This window comes from Phalangium opilio, unplaced genomic scaffold (assembly GCF_054372755.1).
Source record: "Phalangium opilio isolate 3A_F unplaced genomic scaffold, DU_Popi_V2 ptg000002l_1, whole genome shotgun sequence".
In the NCBI taxonomy this organism is placed as follows: Eukaryota; Metazoa; Arthropoda; class Arachnida; order Opiliones; family Phalangiidae; genus Phalangium; species Phalangium opilio.
The window spans coordinates 15,104,983-15,125,818 of record NW_028324144.1 but is presented as its reverse complement, the minus strand read 5'-3'; the positions used below and the strand labels follow the sequence as shown (position 1 = coordinate 15,125,818).

Genomic DNA, 20,836 nt, shown 5'->3' with positions numbered 1-20,836 from the left:
ACTGTTTCATATTGAAAAATTTTTATATATTGCTACAGAATTTTAGGTTGCTAACAGCAATTTTTTGGTAGGGGGGCTAAGTTTGGAATTAAGGGGGGGGGGTATAGCCCCCCCAAAAATGGCCTAGCGACGCCACTGTTATAATGATGCACTCTAAGAACGCAATCTGGGATTTTTTTTGGTCATCAAAACTGTAAGTTCAACATTTATGCATGTAGTTATCATAAATAACAAGTACGTATGAGCGTCAAGGTGATAAAAACGGCAATCATATTCTTATTGGATTTCTAGAGCGAGTGATCAGATTAGGTAATATTTGGATATGGTCAAGGATGTTCGGCTTGGCTAGATTTGGTTTCGGTTAGGTTTCGAAATAGATTAGGCTGAAATCGGGGTCAGATTGAGTTTTTTTGCCATAATCAATGTACACATGATCTTCTTTGAGATAATTTGCATAGGCTCATTGCAAGCATGATTTTAGGGGATAGATTTAGGAATATATTTAAAGACACTTTTCCACAACTCTTGAGAACAGCTTGTTAAATAGATTTTAGCACATTCCTTTATTGCTAAGGTTTATACCACACGTCACTTTCTCAACACAGTTAAAATTAAGAATAAAGGTACAAGCATTAGGAAAAAATACCTTCATAAACAAAGACTTGAAAAAATAAAAGCTAAGTGACAAAATCGATTGGCTGAATTAGAGCATGTGAATATTATATAAAAAAGACTTGGTTTGCCCAAGCCTTAAAAACAAAAGGATAAGAGTTTTTCCAGTTGTCTGAAGCGCGGACATTTTTTCTATTGAATTTTAAAGACAATCCGTATTTTACTACTCTTTAGAATTTAATTCAATCACCTGATTTTACTGCTAATGGACTAGTTTCCTAAAAATTAATTGAAATAAAAAAAATTACTTATCTCAGATTTTTCAACAACAATTCCATTTTCCTGAAACATTTTATCATGAATTTTCTTTTCTTTTCAATGGAGAACGTACTTTAATTTTCAAATAATATTCTCATTAATTATGTATTATATGCGGTCTTTTCGAATACAAAAGGGGGCTGTTATCACCTTTCTTATATTTGATAAAGAGTTTCGTTTCTTCTTTAAGCACAGTCACAATTATTGAACTGTGTATATCAGTACTTGTGGGGAAGGTTTTAGAAGTGTTGGTTGAGTTTACACGATATCCCTCAAAATAATAAATGCATGATTAAATGTTTCAGGAAAATGGAATTGTTGTTGAAAAATCTGAGATAAGTAATTATTTTATTTCAATTAATTTTTAGGAAACTAGTCCATTAGCAGTAAAATCAAGTGATTGAATTAAATTCTAAAGAGTAGTAAAATACGGATTGTCTTTAAAATTCAATAGAAAAAATGTCCGCGCTTCAGACAACTGGAAAAACTCTTATCCTTTTGTTTTTAAGGCTTGGGCAAACCAAGTCTTTTTTATATAATATCTGTTCCTTCAGCCTTAATTTGTATTAACCTATTATAAAAATAATAATATGCTTGTCAAACGTCATTAATTCGATGTTCCAGTTGGCTCACTCCAAGTGCCTCTCATTATTTTATGGGAAAGATTAAAATTTTAAATCATTTGGCAGGGAAGTGGTAAATTAATTCACAATTGGTAGAAGGGTGGTAAATTAATTCACCATAGATGGGCGGGTGGTAACTTATTTCACACAAAAAGGCGGTTGGTGACTCAATTAAGTTTAGTTGACCTTTTTGTATAGGTTTAAAAAAAACGTTATTTCTAAACCACGCGCCAGCACGCGCCTATTTCATTGAAAGCTTGTTATTTAAGAATTTTCCCTTTTATATACTAAGATTCTTCATCAGAAATAGACAACGCGGTTTCCAAGACTCGAACCTGCAATGTTTTGCCTCGAATGCAAATGCGTTATCCATTAGGCCACAAGCCCGTATTTTGTGACAAAAAAATTATCCAAACATTGTATTTATAGGATTATATCATTTATGTCGAATAAAAGATCTGTTAAAATAAACACCGAGCTTGCCAGGACTCGAACCTGCAATGTTTTGCCTCGAATGCAAACGCGTTATCCATTATGCCACAAGCCCGTATTTCGTAACAAAAAAATTATCCAAACATTGTATTTATAGGATTATTTCATTTATGTTGAATAAAAGATCTGTAAAAATAAACACCGAGCTTGCCAGGACTTGAACCTGCAATCTTCTGCTCCATAGGCAGACGCGTTATCCTATGCGTCACAAACCCGACGAAGGCTGAATAAAATGCTATGCAAACAGTGTAATATATGTAACGGTTTTACCATGATTTATAAATTAATTAAAATAAAATACTTAGAATTAATTGTTCTTAATCAAACTTCAGAAGTTCAACATTCAATAGTTGCTTGATAATTCAAAAGTGTTCCGAACCTTAACTTCGAAGTAGTTTCTGAGTTATTCGATGGAGTGGACCACCAAAAATCCCATGCTTTTTCTATGGGACGCTAAGCCTAAAATCTGTGAATTATTTCTTTAACATTACGGGAGGGTGTGGGTTCTTATCTAGAAGGGCCTACCGGCCCTCTAGAATTATATATTAAATTTTTCAGTTTTTTTCAACAAAATTCCGAGTATGTATTTTCAAACAGGATTTAAACTTGATAAGGCTCTCATGACGTTTTTATATTTATCTCTTACATTAATACTGCTAGTTCCTACAAAAACAAACTTTCAGGATATTTTAAAGCTGTGGCCCATTGGGCCGAATCCCATTAGACCGAATGTCCCATTGGACCGAATATAGCCAAAAGGTGCGGTTTATGATCTTAAAATTTATCAATGCTGTTAAACGATATATTTTTAACGCTGTTTTTACAAACCGAATTAAAAAATATGTCTTTTGGTTAAAAAAATTACCCTTGTTCTAAAAAATAATGATACTGCGATGGTGAAATCCCAAGTTTAAAAGCATGCCTCTATTGTAACCGAAAGCAAACCTGTCCTGACCTGTAAAACAATCAATATTTTAGAAAACGCATATATTTATTGTTCAAGGATATATATATATATATATATATATATATATATAGCGTTTTTTGTTCCGGGATCTTAAAAATTTGCTGGAAAAGGCCCACTTTTATTATGGAAAACGTCAATGAGAATAAAAATATTTGGGAAAACAGTGATCCTACCACTTTCAAGCCTCACCTAAATTTACCTATCCCAACCCAACCTAACACAACCTAGCCTAACCCAACCTAATCTAACGAAACCTAACCCTAACCAAACTTAAATTGACCTTACCATAACCCACAACAATATTACCGTCATGTTAATAAAATTTACCAAAAATATTTTAAATACTCAAAGGCCTTTATTGCAATAGGTGTATTTTTTGATTACTTTATAGTTTCCCACACTGTCCAACGTAACTGGAATTAAGTTTAAATGAAGTTTATAATCAATAGCATGAAACCGAGATAACGTAATTAACTTTTTCATTCGGGGATTCGGTCCATGGAATGTCGCACGATAGTCTGATATTCTTCCACTGTGCCACGGTGAGACGAAATCTCCTATCGCTCAATTAACTTTTGATGAAGTATTATATAGCACTATAAGTAATAATATTCCTGATAAAAATCACAATAGGTAGAAACCGCACAAACGGGGGATTTAAAATAATATTTCAGATAAAATCGTTCGAATGGGATTCTATCCAATGGGAGGTCACCAAATATAAGCATGTTCTGAGATACCTTTGCGCCGAGATTTATACAGACCTTTGTTGGTTAAGGCTTTCAAGAGCATCACTAAACCTCGGAACCGTCCCTATCTTTTAACATTGAATGCGCATCGTCCAAGGCGAATATTATCGATTACGCTGATCTATTCGATATGAAAATTCGGTTTTGGTTGCGCTAAGTGCTTTGCTTTCGTAAAATGATGATAAGATAATGTTTGTATTTTGCCACTAGTCTACCCAAAGTCCAATGGAACCCGTATCCCCCTCTTTGCACTTCACATGCTTATACTAAATTCTAGCTTATAAAAATGAGTTTATATAGATATGGCAGTAGTGTTTGAGAAAACCTGTTTCGAGGTAATTTAACAATGTGAATGAAAACAAAGGAGGCTCCGGTCACTTCAGTCGCTGCGCTTCAACAATAAGGTGTTTAACTGTTCTTATATGTTCGGTTTTATATTTCTAAAGCCTAATGAATAAACCGTTTTAAAATAATTTTAGTCCTTTTCTAGTTGTAAAGGAATACAGCTTTGATGTAAAAAAGTGATATTATGTTGCGCATGATTTACAATATGATATTGTGGCAAAAATTCATAGATAAAAACAAAGAGTATACTTCGTTCACATTTCCCACCTTTTGGCTGTAGACGCCATGTAAACGACCCCTGCTCTGAACCCGTACACGAACCAACCAAACAGAGAAGAGCTTTTTTGAGGTCAAATGTTTGTAGAAAATATGACAGTGATCCAAAATTGTTTTCATAGTACTACTATATTGAGCCTATTCACAAGCTGTTCGATGTGCTACGGTCGTGATAGTAATAAAACACAGAGAGATCGACACTATTCTGAGGGTAAAGGAGGGTTTCTCATATTATACAGAGAGCAAGCTTTAATGAAGTATACTTTTTGTCTCATTCTATGAACGTTTGATTATACTAAATGGTTTTTCGCTTGACGGGAAGGAAACTACTTGTGTTTGGGCTCGATTGGGGGTAATAGAGCTACTTTAAAATTCAGAGACTGTTAATTGATGAACCCGAACTACTGATAATGAAATATAATCAATTTTTTATTGCCAGGGTTACTTCGACACCAAAGATCAAGGATATATGAACGAATTCGGGGGCCTATATATAGAGGGTCGAACTGATAATATAATGAAGCATGGTCCAATTTATTTAGCTGCATATGCTGTTGAAGAGGTTAGTTTGAATTTCTTTGAGCTCTATTGAAAGTTATTGATATTATCTTAGAGAGAAACATACAAAAAATGGTGTTTTATTGTTCATTATGCCTACACACCCCTACTTGGAATGCACCATAACCTATATTCTGCAGATCCGGTAGACTCTGGTAGATAAGAACTGACACCCTTCCGCAATGATAATGGAAAAATTCACAGATACCTTTAAATTAAAGCAAAGCGCGGGTCCAGTGGATCCCCTTCAAGTTAAATTTCCTTACGAACTGCAATTTTGGCTTGGCGAAGGCTAATGGGTGTGGTTATAAGAGCACTTACAAATCCCGCTCAAATGCCTCCTGCCTTCGCCAAGCCAAACTTGCAGTTCGTAAGGAAAGTCACGTTGTTGGGGATCCACTTTACACGCGCTTTTCTTTAAAAAGTAACTATTCAGGGTATGGCTTTTCCAAATTTAAACAAAATCAAGTCTACACTGTAGAAATGTGAGGTTCATCTTTGAATGCTTAGGCGTACAAAGTCCCGAAACTCTGGTGGTACGCTTTAACGTGCAAATGTGAATCATTTCTTTGCGTTCAAATTTGAACAGAACAATATTGTTCAAAATTAAACGCTCACAAATTAATATTTGAACGGTGCGTAAGAGGTAAATACACCATGTATATTTAAGCATGAAACCACTCAAATATAATTGGAAAATTAAACTTTCAATATTGCATGTTGATTATTTTGCAACATCAGAGAGTTTCATCAAGCGTTCAACTTCAATTGCTTAAGTTCAAAATTGAGCAATTCAGCATTCAATAATACATGGTGGACAAGCATTAGATGAAGCGTTGAAATTTAACAGCTATGGTGTTGAATTTTGAATAGGGAAATTTGATTTTAAATTTTAAATTTTTATGCATTCATTACTGACAGACAGTTTCATTAAGCGTTCAATTTCAATTGCTTAAGTTCAAAATTGAGCAGTTCACCATTCAATTATACATGGTGGACAAGTGTTAGATGAAGCGTTGAAATTTAACATAGAGAAATTTGATTTAAAATTTGAATTTTTATGCATTCATTATTGACCAACATCAGACAGTTTCATCAAGGGTTCAATTTCAATTGCTTGAGTTCAAAATTGAGCAGTTCACCATTCAATAAAACATGGTGGACAAGTGATAAAACATGGTGGACAAGTGTTAGATGAAACATTGTAATTTAACAGCTATGGCGTTGAATTTTGAAGAGAGAAATTTGATTTATAATTTTAATTCTAAGGCATTTGTTTCTGAATGTATTATGTTAGGCTATACTATATTGAATGTAGACACTGACAAGGAAGAAATCTAATGTGTTTAAAGCTTCTCCATTTTCTGAGAGCGGGTAAACTTGAAACTCATAACATTCATCGCTGTGTTAAATAATAATTCAATTATATGAAGGTTATTTATTTGTTGAACTAAAGGCCTAGGCCTTCAATTTATTTGTTGAACTAAAGGCCTAGGCCTTCAATTTATTTGTTGAACTAAAGGCCTAGGCCTTCAATCTATTTGTTGAACTAAAGGCCTAGGCCTTCAATTTATTTACAGCAGTAACCATAGCTTGAGACAGCTTTTCGGCTCCAATTTTGAAGATCACTTTTTGGAAATATTCCATTGTCTTTTCCAGACCTTTAAGATAATGCATTTGGAAGTTGGAACACATAATAACCCGCAAAAAGTGAAGCAACGGCCATTTTGATAGAATTCACTTGAAACAAAATAAAATGGAAATTGAATTGAACAATTGGCCCTTAATATGAATTTTGAAGGGTGATGAGAAAATATCCCTCTTCGCTAAAGATGACATAGGAGTTTCATTCGCCGTTTTCTATGCATAAAACATTTTTAATTAGACTTTCATAAATTAAATTTTAACAAATGAATAGCTCAGCTATAACGCTACAACTGATCGATCAATTGACATTGTAATCATATTATAAATCAGTTATCCCATTAAAAATTGATGGAAGTATGAGAAGGCTGGCATCTAGTTCTCTTTCTGCAAATTTGTGTTTATTTAATACTAAACAACAGTTAGCTCAAATGGCTTAAACAGGAATACATAGATCTTTTTCACTTGGAACCGTTAAAGACCATAGAACCCATACTAACATTTAGTTCCTCGCATCTCATTGGTTATTCGAACGTATGTGATGGTTTTTAATAATTCTGTTGCGGCCAGCTTATGTCACAAGCTGCGTCAATATCAAGAGATTTCTAAGCTCAAATAAATTATGTTTGACGTTATTATGACTGTTTCTACACCACCCATATTCAAGCAGAAAGACCCAGAAAATGTCTTATAAAAGATTCAAAGTTGAAGAAATCTTATGAATTTCTGGTTTGAATTTTAAATACCCTGAAAAGCATCGATACTTAAAACGTCTTCTCTTTTTTTGACTAAAGCGAGTACTTTTTTAGTGGTGGCATTTTTTTTATTTGCAGCTTGTTTTTCGGCTATCATTATTATTCTTTTCGCGATTGGTTTCATGTGGTGTACCAAAATCTTCTCAGCAGAGGGTCGTATGTTTTGAGTTCTGTTAAATTCCATAACCAGCTGTATTGAGAAGACAGATACTGTATTAGGTTAAAAATAACTTAAAACATTGTCGCATCTAAACTGGCCCTCTGAAATGATAAAAATATTTCTGTATTCATCACCTGATTATTTTCGCACAAAATTGGAAATTTTTTAACGACGACAGACGTACTAATATTTAAAACCAATTTCTGGCGGAATATTGCAGTCCTGAACATCTTCTCTTCCACGAGGCTATCATTTCTGCTCATTTGAGCCTTTTCAAGTTCTTTAGCCAAAGTTTTGAAATGGCTTGCAATTGAGTCATCGTCTTCAGCTATTGCAGAGATTCACTGGAAAATAAGCATGGAGAGATGTTATATTGCTCGAAACGAGTAGTTTATACCAATATCACCATAGGGGTGGGCCGTTTCGCAGAAACCTTCTTAGCTCCGGAGTCACTGTTAGTTTCAACTACCTCAGCTGGTCTCTTTCGAGCAAAACGACCTATTAAAGCTTTGATTTCTGGAACATCTGGGTTATTAAGGCGTTCGTGTCTAAATTTGTTTTTAAGCAGTAATCCAGCTTCCCTATTAAAGATTTTGCAATTAAAACCAAAAAATAAATTTAGAAAAACAATGCCTAGTGTGAGCTTACAAAGGTACTTGAGGGATGTCTATCTTGTAAAGCTGGCTATTTTTTAATGAGACCACCTCCAATTTTCCTGTTGTCGTCTCGAGTAGGGTACCATGTATACTTATTAGCATCTTCTAATAATGTTTCAACAATTTGGGTTGACACTTTTCTGTCAAATATTTTTGGATCTTTCTTTGAAATCAAGTCCATGAATGGTCTAGAAAATCTGGGTGGACAATATACTCGAGGCAATTTTCCAAATTCGTGCATGCTATTGTTTGGATCCGAGCCAGATGGATTATCTCTTCCGCTTGAGATTATCTCTTCTTCCCGAGATGAGTCGTATACCACTCTGATACATAATAGACAAATTTTAATTGAATTAACCTGGTAATGATTTTCACCTTCAACCAGTCTGGGTTTATGGACAAGTTTTACCAGATTTTGGCGCACAATTACCCTAAAGTCTGTAGATGAAACACCTACAAAGCTTAATACCGCACCGGCATAACACCAGGGTACATAGTTTAGTACAAAGACTGGAGGATGGTATAGAGTGACTTAATATTCAGACTTACACATGAGGTACATAATGTTGTTCCTTAGGAATTTTCAAAACGAGGTTTAATTTTGACTCTGTAGGTGGAGTTCCATTTGTGAAATAGTAATCAACCCAATCTTGCAAAGTTTTTCTTTCAAACACCGGAACAGCTTTTATGGATGATTCAGGTAAATGAAATGTGGCTTCCAAAAGTTTAACAAATTCATTTGTAGTTATGTCATCTTGACATTGAAATAGTTGCTTATTTTCCTATGACGTAACATGGATGGTGAAGAGACATCCTATTAATTTCAGTATACTAATTATTGGCAAATTAATTTGTGATTGAAAATGAGAACATTTTGTTGGTTTAGTTTATAAATTTGCATTGTCCAGTTTCCAATTTCGTCGCATGGATTCATAATATGCCAGCCATTTGACTCTTTGTATAGGCGTTGTAGTGTTCTAAATCTTTCGTAGCGTATACAATTCTACCACATATGTGCCAGTTCCTATTCATTTGAACAATGTAATGGACTTTAAGAAATGTACAATATTTTGTTAATTCTAAATGATAAACACGTCCAGTTTTGTAGGTTACTAAGTTTAAGCAGGTTTCTACCGAGATCTTGTCGATACATTCTGGTGTACAGATTTCCCTAAGCTTATTTTTAAGCCCCTCAGGAAGATTATGAAACTTGAGAGTTGAGGGCTTAACATAATCACCCTTTTCCAGGCCAGTTTCACTACTTTGCTCCCAGCACTGAAGGAATTGGTGCCGTTTTCCCAAAGTCATACTGATTTTTTTGGAAATTTCTTGACATACCCGCAATGTACTTAAAGTGTTGGTGCTTGGCTTCAAATCGCATACACTACAGACGTATTAAGGGCCCATATAATCTAATTAACCTTTCGGGTGTACGTCGCCTCGGGCATATCACTTATAATTTCATAAAATTCAATTATTCGTTCATACAAATATGGTAGCCAGTCTAAATCAGGGTGCTGTTATGATTTCAGATATTTCTATTAAAACCAAAAACTTGGCCCAATATTTCTTACCGCTTGGAACTACTGGTCCAAAAAATCAAAGGAAATAAGTACAAAAGAGTTTTTTTGAGCTGCTGACCCAGTCAACATCCCCTTTCCTTCCAAAACGTGATCTGTTATTGGAACGTTTCCGTTTTTATATGCAAATCTCCATAGCAAAAGTTTTGAATTTTAAAATTAACTTGGTCCAACGTTAGTAATATCGAATTAATAAAATGAATGATAATTAATTTCAGTGCTCTGCGGACCACTCCTTCGTAAACATCGTGCATTATGTCTGGGGAGTAGCGCTTCAGTAACCTTAAAATGAGTTAAAACATAAAATGGTGAAGGGCCTTTCACTCCATAAATTGGCGAATTTTCAGTGTTTTCAAGCACAGCATTTAAATGGTATTCATCTCTTATAATAATTTCTTTTTTCTTCAAAACAAGAAGATATGTTTTCCTTATTAATCACACAATACCGGCAAATACGGCCTGCAGAAAAAGATTGCATAAAGCCACCAATACTGTATCTTGAAAGGTTATCACCAAATATCGAAGCTAAACATGCTTTAAATATATTTCCTTTGAATTCGAAATCAGTTGTTTGTAGAGTTTCTATATGGTCTATTAGCGGTTTCAAAAATCTGCTATAGCCATACTTTTTGACAAATTTGTATCTTACTACCAACGCTAATTTAATGCAGCTTAGCTTGCTACGATTCAAGGGATTTAAGTTACTCAGATCGAAATAAATTAGAGTAACCTTATGCTTTCCTCTCTTTGCTCCTAAAGGGTTGTTAAGTTCTACTTCTTCTAAGTAAAAAAAGCCTAAGACATCTTGGGTCAGTTGTCAATATTGGATGGTTTTTACAGATTTCACCATCGTCAAAATCTGTCAAAAATCGCGAGCTATTAGCCTTTTTTTCTTGGGTCACTTCCCTCCACACATCGTAGTGTGATAATAAATGTCTTAAAACATCTATTATTGGTACATAATTAAGAGCTTTTTTAAAAACCTTTCCAGCAACTCTGTTAGTTCTTAGTAAAAACTCGATCGGTTCAATGAGATTTAAATTTTCTCTACAATATGTTTCAAGTACGTGGTTACTTTTCACCATGCTCAGAATGTTCAGTGTGATATTTTACTTGCATAAATATGTCCCAAATTTGAATTATCTTCATTAACTGCCCTGAATTTAACTCACGATTCTATTGTATTTTCCAGTAATCCAGAAAAAGCTATTTTATATGCTAGAGAGAAAACATTCATGGGCAATTTATGTTTCTCTCCTAGTTGTAATATCATCAAAGCTGCTTCTTTTTGTAATTGGTTCAACATTTTCTCATATTATTTATTTTTAACAAATATCTGTTCGGCTGTTTCCGAAATAACCACATCAATGGTATTAACTCTTCAGAATCAAAATGGTTATTATTTTCTAAGCAATTTGAATCGGCAAAGTCTAATGAAACAACCTCGAACCCTTTACGAAAATGTTTTTTTGTAAACGTGACTTTTAAGGGAAACATAGATTTTGTACATATTTGAACATCCAGTAAAGCTACACTTAAAAATTATATTTGGTTCGTTAGAATGCAAAAGTCTTGTATGTTTTAGCCAGGCTAAACTACACTCTAAGAAATGGAAGTGTTAAAAAGGTGTTAAAACGGTGTAAACACCGTAAAAACACCCAAAAGAGTGTTTTATTACCTTGAGTTTCTAGAGGCCAATTTAAAGTGTAAATTCGGTGTAAAATAACACTATTAAAACACCGTTCGAAATTAAACATGAAAAATTATAATACTGCTGGTTTCTTAAATAAGGTCTTACATTTATTTTTCATTAATGTTTTAATATTAAAGTCAATACAAACTGTAAAAAATTATTGAAAAACGTACTTGTTAAACCTTTTTTTAAAGATTATATTCATGAAAGAAAACAGTTTTATCCTTTAAATTAAATTAACAAAGAAATTGGTAATCTGGCGGTGTTGTACCTTCATAAAACTATGCTAAACGTGTTAGGCGACACTCTTACAGGTGTTAAGCGATACTCTTAAAAAACGAGACTAGGTTAGATACTGGCCTCACAGTAGGGCCAGCTTGAGAAGCCAAAGTGGGGCACTTGCTTTTGTGACATGTTTTATCATTATTTTGAGAAAAATTAGAGTACTAAATGGATTTTTTTTTTTGTAAAATCTGTAGTGCAAATTAGATTAAACGCGTTTCTGGTGCTCGAAAAACTCTTAGTGAAAAGAGAATATTAAATTTAACAAGAACGTCTATATCTACTGCTTGAATATTATAGCATCCAAAACTAATTTAATACCCTATGCATATGTACGAATTGAAAACTTTCTGCCTTTTTCAGAAGTTTATAAACCCGTAAATATGACTTTATATGCAACAACCCTCGCTTAAAGAGGTATAGTTCTGCATGTGAGAACTTTCCTCCCTATAGGTGATGAATTTCTCTCAAGATGGAACCCTGCTATGAATATAGCATTGATTGCTAATAATACTGCGGAATGGCGGATAATCAAAATTTAATTAAACAGGGAAACCATACTCGATAATTGAGTTATGCCTCATGAGTGGTCAAAATGTAGCTACTATAGTGTTTTTTACGTCATCGGTAATGCTCTTAAGTCTAGGAAAAGTACTAGAATTTCTACTACTATCCTTCCAAAAAATCTCCCACTCTTAAAGGTGTTACGCGACACTCTTAAAGGTGTGAAGCGACACTCTGAAAGGTGCTATGCCGCACCCTTTAAGGAGTTGCACAACACTAATATGAGAGTAAAAATTCACTTTCAGTGCGATATAAGAGTTAAAAAGGTGTTAAACTGCACCTCTGTTGCACAATTTTATACTTATCTTCGCCACCCATTGCTCAAATAAGTGTTATTAAACCCTTTCAGTGGTGTAAATGAACACCTGTAACGGTGTCAAATTTGGACCCATATAAACTACTTTTAAAGGTGTTAAAGCACACCCCATTTTCTTAGAGCGTAAGTGTGATTAAATCCCTTCAGGGGTGTAAATGTACACCTGTAACGGTGTCAAATTTGGACCCATATAAAGTACTTATAAAGGTGTTAAATCACACTCCAATTTCTTAGAGTGTAGTATTCCAAATATCAAGCACTGGTAAATGCAAGTCATTTAGCGAATAGCATCCAATAACAATTGACATTTACAATTGAAAATAACTGCGTAGTAAAATAACAAATTTCGTTAAGGTTTTTAAATTTGAAACTGTTTCATAAAAATATGTTGGGCCTGAAGTCCTTCTTTAAAATAGACAAAACAATCTCGGCTCAGAACCGAGTGGTACTGAAAGGGGAGAAGCTACAGGGACGTGACGTGAATTTTGGTGGTCTAAATTGTATGGCCTGAGCTGACGACTCCCAATGTGATCTCCAAAAACCCAAGGAAGAGAAAGGGTGGTTTGAAGTTACGATAAAGTTCGAAATAGCATACTATTTTGACGTCACGTGATTTTTCTCTCGCCCAGTTCTTGAAACTTCCCCTCTACACCTTGAACATACGTTTGGCGACAGAGATTACTTAAATTTTAAAATAGTACTGAATTTTTATACAGAAGCGCTTTTTAATTGTAAAATTGGTCGTTTTAAGACACAGCCCACTGGTACCAAATAGAATTACGTGTAGTTTAGCTTGTAATATTAGAACTATGAATCCAGGCGACATAATTATTAAACTACATTGACTGAAGTTCAGATATTGCAATTTTTCTTTAATTGTTTTTATTAATTCAATCCTTAATCACAATTTAATTCAATTAACTGATTTTACTGTTAATCCATTTGTTCCCTCTAAATTCATTCAGAAAATTGCATATCTCCGCTTTTTCAGGAAGAATTCCATTTTCCGAAAACATTTTATCATGACATTAATTTTTGAAGGGAGTACGTTTTTAGGGATCAATAAGGAATATTTGAAATATTCTGTCTAGAAAGAGCAAACTATCTTTGACATAATTCGAAAGTAAAATGTAATTTTTTTAATAGCGGATGGAAAACTAGGGTGATGCAAGAATTTATGCATTCAACCTCGGATATCGAAATACTACATATCCATTGTCGCCACTATCAAAGAATTTCTGCCTCCGTACTTTGGAGTTTCTTCCAACATTTGAAACGTCACCAACTCTTGCTACTTTGTAGGCGCTTCTTGTTCATCAGTTACGAATTACGCGTAATAATTTTAGCACTGTCATGGGCAGGGTTTTAAAGATTACGCGTAAGTCGAAGATTCACGTACCATTTAAAATGTGGAAAGATTTGGCTCTGCCTGCTCTTATAACCCATACACTGCAAGCACTGATGTTTGCAAAATTTTATATCTCAGGAAAATTTAGGAAGGGGACGATCTTCAGTGTGCTCCTCTTCGCATAACTCGTTTAGAATAAAGTGGTTTATGTATTAATTCCGCAGGAAAAGAATATAAAACGTCTTTGGTACTGAGAAGTTTTTCTTTTTATGGAATCTTTACCCTAATCTTTGGTTCTGGTTATGGCTATATAATATTTTTCCTGTCCATGAAAAAGAGCTACGAACTAAAAAAAACACAAACGTTGTTCCTCTGTCTTAAGTAAACGACATTATTTTATTAATTTGTCCGAATAAAATAAGTTTCTCTTTATCATATATTATCGAATATCAGTCTTCTCAACAAATTGTAACCGTTGAAAAAACTACTTGTGGTGCAAACATGAAAATTTGTCAAGCCACTAACATTTAAAACTGTGTCCTTCAAGGTGCTTAAAAGTTAGTGAACATCTATACGAAATCCCAAACAATTAATTTCATGATAAAATGTTATCTGAAAATGGATATCTTCTTGAAAAAATGAAGATATACAGTTTTTTGAATAAATTTAGAGGGAATAAATCGATTAACAGTAAAATAAGTTGATTAAATTAATTACTGATTAAGGATTAAATTAATAAAAAATAATTAAAGAAAAACTGCTATGTCTGAAACTTTGTCAATTGATATACCTCACTCATATCGTTTGATTTTCCGGCCTTGGTCCAAACCAAGACTTTTTGTATAATATTCATCATGGCATTAATTTTTAAAACAGTTTTTAATGAATAAAACACTCTTAACCTTATCATACACTACACTTCCATGGGAGATAATTACACATTAGCTAGTAAATAAAGTTCCGGGAACAAACCCAAGAAGAATGTATCGCATGAATAAACATGGAATTTGAAAAACGATAATTTTTAAGTTAAAATTAGGTACGAGACTATTTTTGCAGTTTTCTATGAATAGAGAGTCCTGGCGTCCAAATCAGGTGGTTTGTTTCCGATGTGACACGTACACGCACAGTTTCGCGGTTATTAATAATAATAATAAAGCTTTTATTTCGTGCGAATAAACAGTACAGCGTAGGTGTGACCTTCAAGTATTTGCACGCGGGGACAATCGGTATAATGATACGTCGTTTGTGTGGTTTTAAATTATTAGGGGGTCTAAAATTTAAAACTATGCTCATTTTGGTTCATGTTAAGTAAGGTCAATTTTTTTCACGTTTAACTTCTTAGCATTGAAAATGTCAACATTGTTTCCATGAATATTAAAATTTCTCATTATACGGCTCATAGGGTGTATTGTAGACAATTGTGGTTTGAAAATTTGGTAATTTTTAATTCTTGTCTTCTGATTTGGGATATTTAAATTGATTTGACTTAAGAGTTCTTTACAGTCAATAGAGTTGTGAATTAATTTTTTTAGGAAAAGTATGTCTAGTTTTATTAAGGTGTCCCTTATTGAGTCGATTTTTAATGTCTTAAGGACTGTTTCGTACTTAAACGGGGTTTTGATGCTAAAGTATTGATGGTAAATTTTAGCGAATTTCTTCTGAATACGCTCGAGCTTAGATATCTGGTATTGGCTACAGCTACTTTATACTAGGGCACCGAATAGCAGCTTCGGTTTCACTAAAGTTGAGTATAATCTTTTAAAACATGAGGGTGAGTTTATATCCTTAGCGATTTTCAGTGCTAAACTGTGCTAAACTAAGAGTTCCTAAACAGCTTTTTGAGGTGTCTTCAACTTGGCTTATGAAATGTAATCGTTCATCAGTCATCAAACAAGACTCCTAAGTCGCGTATGTTCTTTTCTCTCTTCAGTGTTTTTCCGTTCAGTTTGTAGGGATAAATAATTTTATTTTTCTTGCGGGTGTAAGACACCACATACGTTTTATCCTCGTTTTAGGTATATTATTTATGGTAGACCATTTCTGAAGGTTCATTAGGTCAGTGTTTAGTTTTCCACAGTGTTCTTCATTGCGAATGTAATTACATAATTTGTTATCGTCGGCAAACATGTATATTCTGGAGTCCTGAATTTGCAAGGGTATATCGGAGGTGTATATGTTGAATAGTAACTCCATAGCTTGTTTTCGATATTTCTCCGTTGATTTTTAATGTGGTTTTCCTGTTTCTTAAGTAGCTTTCAATCCAGACCAATAGTTTTCCCGTTAGGCCGTAAAAATTAAGTTTTTTAAGTACACCACGGTGGGAGACTCTATCAAACGCTTTTGATAGGTCTACATATAGGATGTCCACCTGTCCTCTATCATCTATTTCGGGAGCCATATATTCAAGAGTACTTAGGAGATTAGTTTCAACAGATCGACCCCTGGCAAAGCCATGCTGATTTTCGGATAAGTTAACCTTGAACCAGTTGTACAGTTTATTACTCATTAACATGTCAAATATCATTGGTAAGCAATTCAAAAGGGAGATTGGTCTGTAGTTCGTCGGATCGGCTTCCAAACCTTTTTATTTTTGTGCGCCATCTGGCGACAAAAAGTTATGCATTTATACCGAAGATTTACCCCATTTTTACCCCCTTTTTAGTGCCTTTCCCCCCTATATTACCCCCTTTTTTCCCCCATTATAGCCTTAACCCCGACCTATCCCCGCCCATTTTCGCGTTAATTTATTTAAATTTATTCATATAATGCTCTAAAACGCGAACAGATGGACCTAGGGTAGCTAAACTTTATATTATTTTATTTCGAAAATTTCCAAGTCCCCGATGTGACTCGAACGTACCAACGTTAACGCTACGGTTCGGAAACCCGGTACGCTAGGTCTGCGCCACCGAATACTTATATAAGCCATTGCTTTCATAAGATAAATGCTGAGATAGACAAATCCATCTCGAGTCTAGGCGCGTTTCGCGCTAAGAGAGAGAAATTAAATAATCGCCCACTACCACGTTAATATGACGTTAAGTCGGCCTCAAAGTCACGTCTGAAGCTTAAAGTTCTTTTCCTAAAACCTTATCAGCCAATGATATCGTCTCTTGAAAACTCGTTTGCTACTCTGCTTAGTCAAGCGAGCAGTCCACGTTTACAAGTGAGATTAATGATAACTTTATAAATAATGATGTAGTTTAATTAATAAAATTAACCGATTGAGGAAGTTACAATAGTTCAATATATATTATTCTGTATTTTAATTAAGATTAAAATAAATATATATTCACGAGTGAGATTGACGATAGTAATAAATAATGATGTTTCAAGTAAGTTAATTGAGGAATTTACTTTAGATTAATTAATATTATGCTTTAATTTAATTAATATTATACTTTAATTTAATTAATATTATACTTTAATTTAATTAATAATATACTTTAATTTAATTAATATTATCATGATACTGTAGTTTATGATAACTTTACAAATAATTATGTAGTTTAGTTAAGTTTAAAACTAACCGATTGAGGAAGTTACTATAGGGTTGGTACTGGTAATTGTGAACACTTTTTGCAAATCTTTGAATAACTTCCGTGGAGCTAACGTTAGACACAAGTCACCAGAAACTTTCAGGATATGAAATATGATTCTTTAGACACAATTCGCTGTTTTCAGCTTTTTAACTCTTTTAAATTTTGCACAATTTTCCCAATCCCCTTAGAGGACCCCAAATGAGAACAATCGCTGGTAAATGTAAACACCCTGACCCTAAATACTGAAGGAGGTAGTGACTGAACACTGGACCCAAATGTGAACAACAATGATAATCAAATGGGAGGAATAAAAAAGGCCCTAGGAAAGGACAGGGTTGCCACAGTACCTGGAAATCCTGGAAAAGTCAGGGAATTTAAAAATGGGCCGAAAAGGTCAGGGAATTTGAATTTAGTGGGTAAAACTTCTGGGAATAAGTCTTTATTGAAAGAGTAATGAAAGTTTCTCCTGATGCTCTCTCAACACAGAAAACTCTAGACTAATCCTTAAAAATGTCTAGAATTGTTTTTGTAAAGTAAATGCTCTTTTAGACTGTTATTTATAGTTAAAATGTTTCTTATTTGTTTTGGTGCAACAAATACATGGGAAAACTTAATGTAGAGAGTTTATTTAATTATAAGCACTTAAAACGTGCTGTAAACATTCACACTTTCGGCCTAAAAGGTCAGGGAAAATCAGAGAAAAAGGTCAGGAAAAACCTGGAAAAGTCAGGGAATTTGGTTTTGAAAATTCCGCGGCAACCCTGAAGGAGCTACCATTACGTAGGGCCTAAATGCATGCACCTAGATTAAAGTTTACGCAGATGTGATAAGTGATAATAGGATAATAGGATAATATAGTTAAAACAATACCCGAGTCAAAATGTTCAATAATTGGTTGAGAAGTCCTATTTATTTCGATACCTCGCATAACAGCTGTCTCGTTTTCTCGCTTTCCCGCCCAATACGTAGTGGTAGCTACCGCCCTCTTACCGCTAAATTGATAAATTTACTAATGGCGCGAAATTTGAGTCTTTTTTGGGTCAATGATGTATTTTAAAGTTAATATTATCCGAACGTAGATTCCTTACACCACTTTTACTTTTTATTTTATAGTAAAATAGCTTAAAAAGGATCCTAATTAACCTTGAAACATTTGCAATTTTTACTTGGTTTTTTCCAACTCTATTTATAAAATCGAATTCCGAATCGAAACCACAGATATTAATATCAATTTTCTAGCGAAAAACGTGATCTATCTAACGATTAAAGGTTTGTTATCGTGGGATTATTGTAATTCTTGCTAAAGCTTATTACCCGATGGTATTGTATTAAGAAACACCTAAAATTGGCATCAACTTAAGTTGATCAGTCCGAGTTGGTGTGTATATAGGTTCGTATCTTTCATCCACGAATTCCTACAATATTTGGACCATTTTTATCGTAATTCTCGATATTCAATCTACAAATAGAGCCCTTTTAAAAGGAATTTAAGCCGCCCAAAAATTAGCTGCAAAATTTTAAAGAAAAAATAGAATCGTTCACATTTACCAGTACCAACCCTAGTTTAATAAATATTATTCTGTAATTTAATTAAGATAAAGTTCTGTAGGTTAAGTTTAAAATGGACCTAATGAGTAAGTTACTGTAGTTTATTACTAGATTTATTTTATTCATAATAGGAATGCTATTTTATAAACAATAAAAAAAACCGAAATTCCAAATTAGCTGGGGTCATCTTATAATGAAGATAGTAATACTAATTCTTGTCACTAGACGTCGCACAAAAAGTATACGGCCGGAGCCATCTTGTTTAAATATTGGGGAAACCAGAGCTTCTTTCCACATACTTGGGAATTGCCTAAGTTCTAGTGATAGGTTGAAAATATGCACTAATATTGGTGAAAGTAGGTCTCCGCAGCCTTTTACTTCGAAGTTTGGAATTCCATCTATTCCGGATGATAGCTTAGGTTTGAGTTTCTTAATTGTATCTTTTACTTCCTGTTCTGATATTATGTATTGATAAAATTCACATTGGATTTTGTTTTTAGGTGTAAAGGGTAGAAGTATAGAGTCATCATTCGATATATTCGAGAAAACCTTTTTGAATTCATTTGCAATTTCTTCGTTAGTTCGGGGGAAGATCCCTTAAATTAAATACTTTCCGACACTGTTTTAACTGGAGCCATGTCGAGGCTGCTTCGTTGCTGCAGGGCTCCCAAAAGATGTCTTTTGCCGGGCGTTTTACTCGCTCGCTCCGCCGTTAGTTTGCATACATTCTGGTTTTTTACGAATCCATTGGAAAATAAGTGCAGTTGTGGACCAGAAGTCGTTGTGCGTCTTGATTGGTTTTCACCTCGGACCACTCTGATCGATTGATGATCTCCTTGTCTATTTTCTACTACTCTCCTTGCTTTTTATAAAGTTCATGGATAGTTCATGGATTTTCAAGTGATTGGTTAATATATTTTACCCACGCGTTCTCGATTGAATTTAAGAAAACACTTATTCAAAATATATACAAGATAAATTTATCAAAGAACTAGTAAACTTAAAAATATCTTTAGAGCTTTGACAACCTCAATTTTCCATGGTTTTCAAAATTCTATAGGACATTCAGGTGACGCGTGGGTCAATTGTTATGTCCATAGGGTGTGTTAGCGATGCCTAGATGCTTTTACTAGAGGGATGCCGAACCAGTAAACCCCAAGCCTTCTAGCATGTCTTGGGGCTCCTCCACCCTTCAAAAAAGTTGAACGACCAGCGTCTCAATGAATTGCTTGACCCCGCCCAAGATTAAGCACAACATCTTTAACTAGTTTATTTCGTTTTCTCATGTTTTAAATATTTTTAAGCGACATTACCTTCCCCATCAAACACCAGTTACTACCGTCGACTGTCTATATACTCCACACAAAGAAAATTCATTAATTGCAGGATTTAATGGCAATAGTAGACGGCAGAGTCGGTTCGGTGTGGTATACAGGCTATTGAATCGTGAGCCATTGGAACAAGGCCACCCGGGTGTTACGGACAAACAATAATAATAGGTTTAATTTATGTAATTGTAGTGATTCTTAAATCTTATATTCGGCTTACTTAATAACCTTATAGGGGGCCTTGGGCCATCCATACCTTTAATTTATATATTTGGCTACGCCATTGATGGCGTTGAGGTGCACCCTCACAACTACAATTAAGGAAGAAAAATTATCAAAAGAATGGAGGATAGCTCCAACACTCCCATCAGACCTTCTCGAGAAAATATTGTCAGATGTTTTGAACCGTTAAAGCATTTACTTAATCTGTAGGCCCATAAAATTTTAAATTTTACCAAAATTTTACCTCTCAAAGCG

The 20,836-nt window shown here is 34.2% G+C and overlaps 1 protein-coding gene across 1 annotated transcript in view; it reads left to right on the top strand.

Annotated features, from left to right (window-relative positions):
* LOC149720192 (acyl-CoA synthetase short-chain family member 3, mitochondrial-like) overlaps positions 1-20,836 on the top strand; it is a 67,261-nt gene that overhangs the window by 4,188 nt on the left and 42,237 nt on the right. Inside the window, exon 5 of the mRNA XM_089864425.1 lies at positions 4,822-4,944. Coding sequence (XP_089720551.1) covers positions 4,822-4,944 — 123 coding nt within the window. The remainder of the gene's footprint in view (positions 1-4,821; positions 4,945-20,836) is intronic.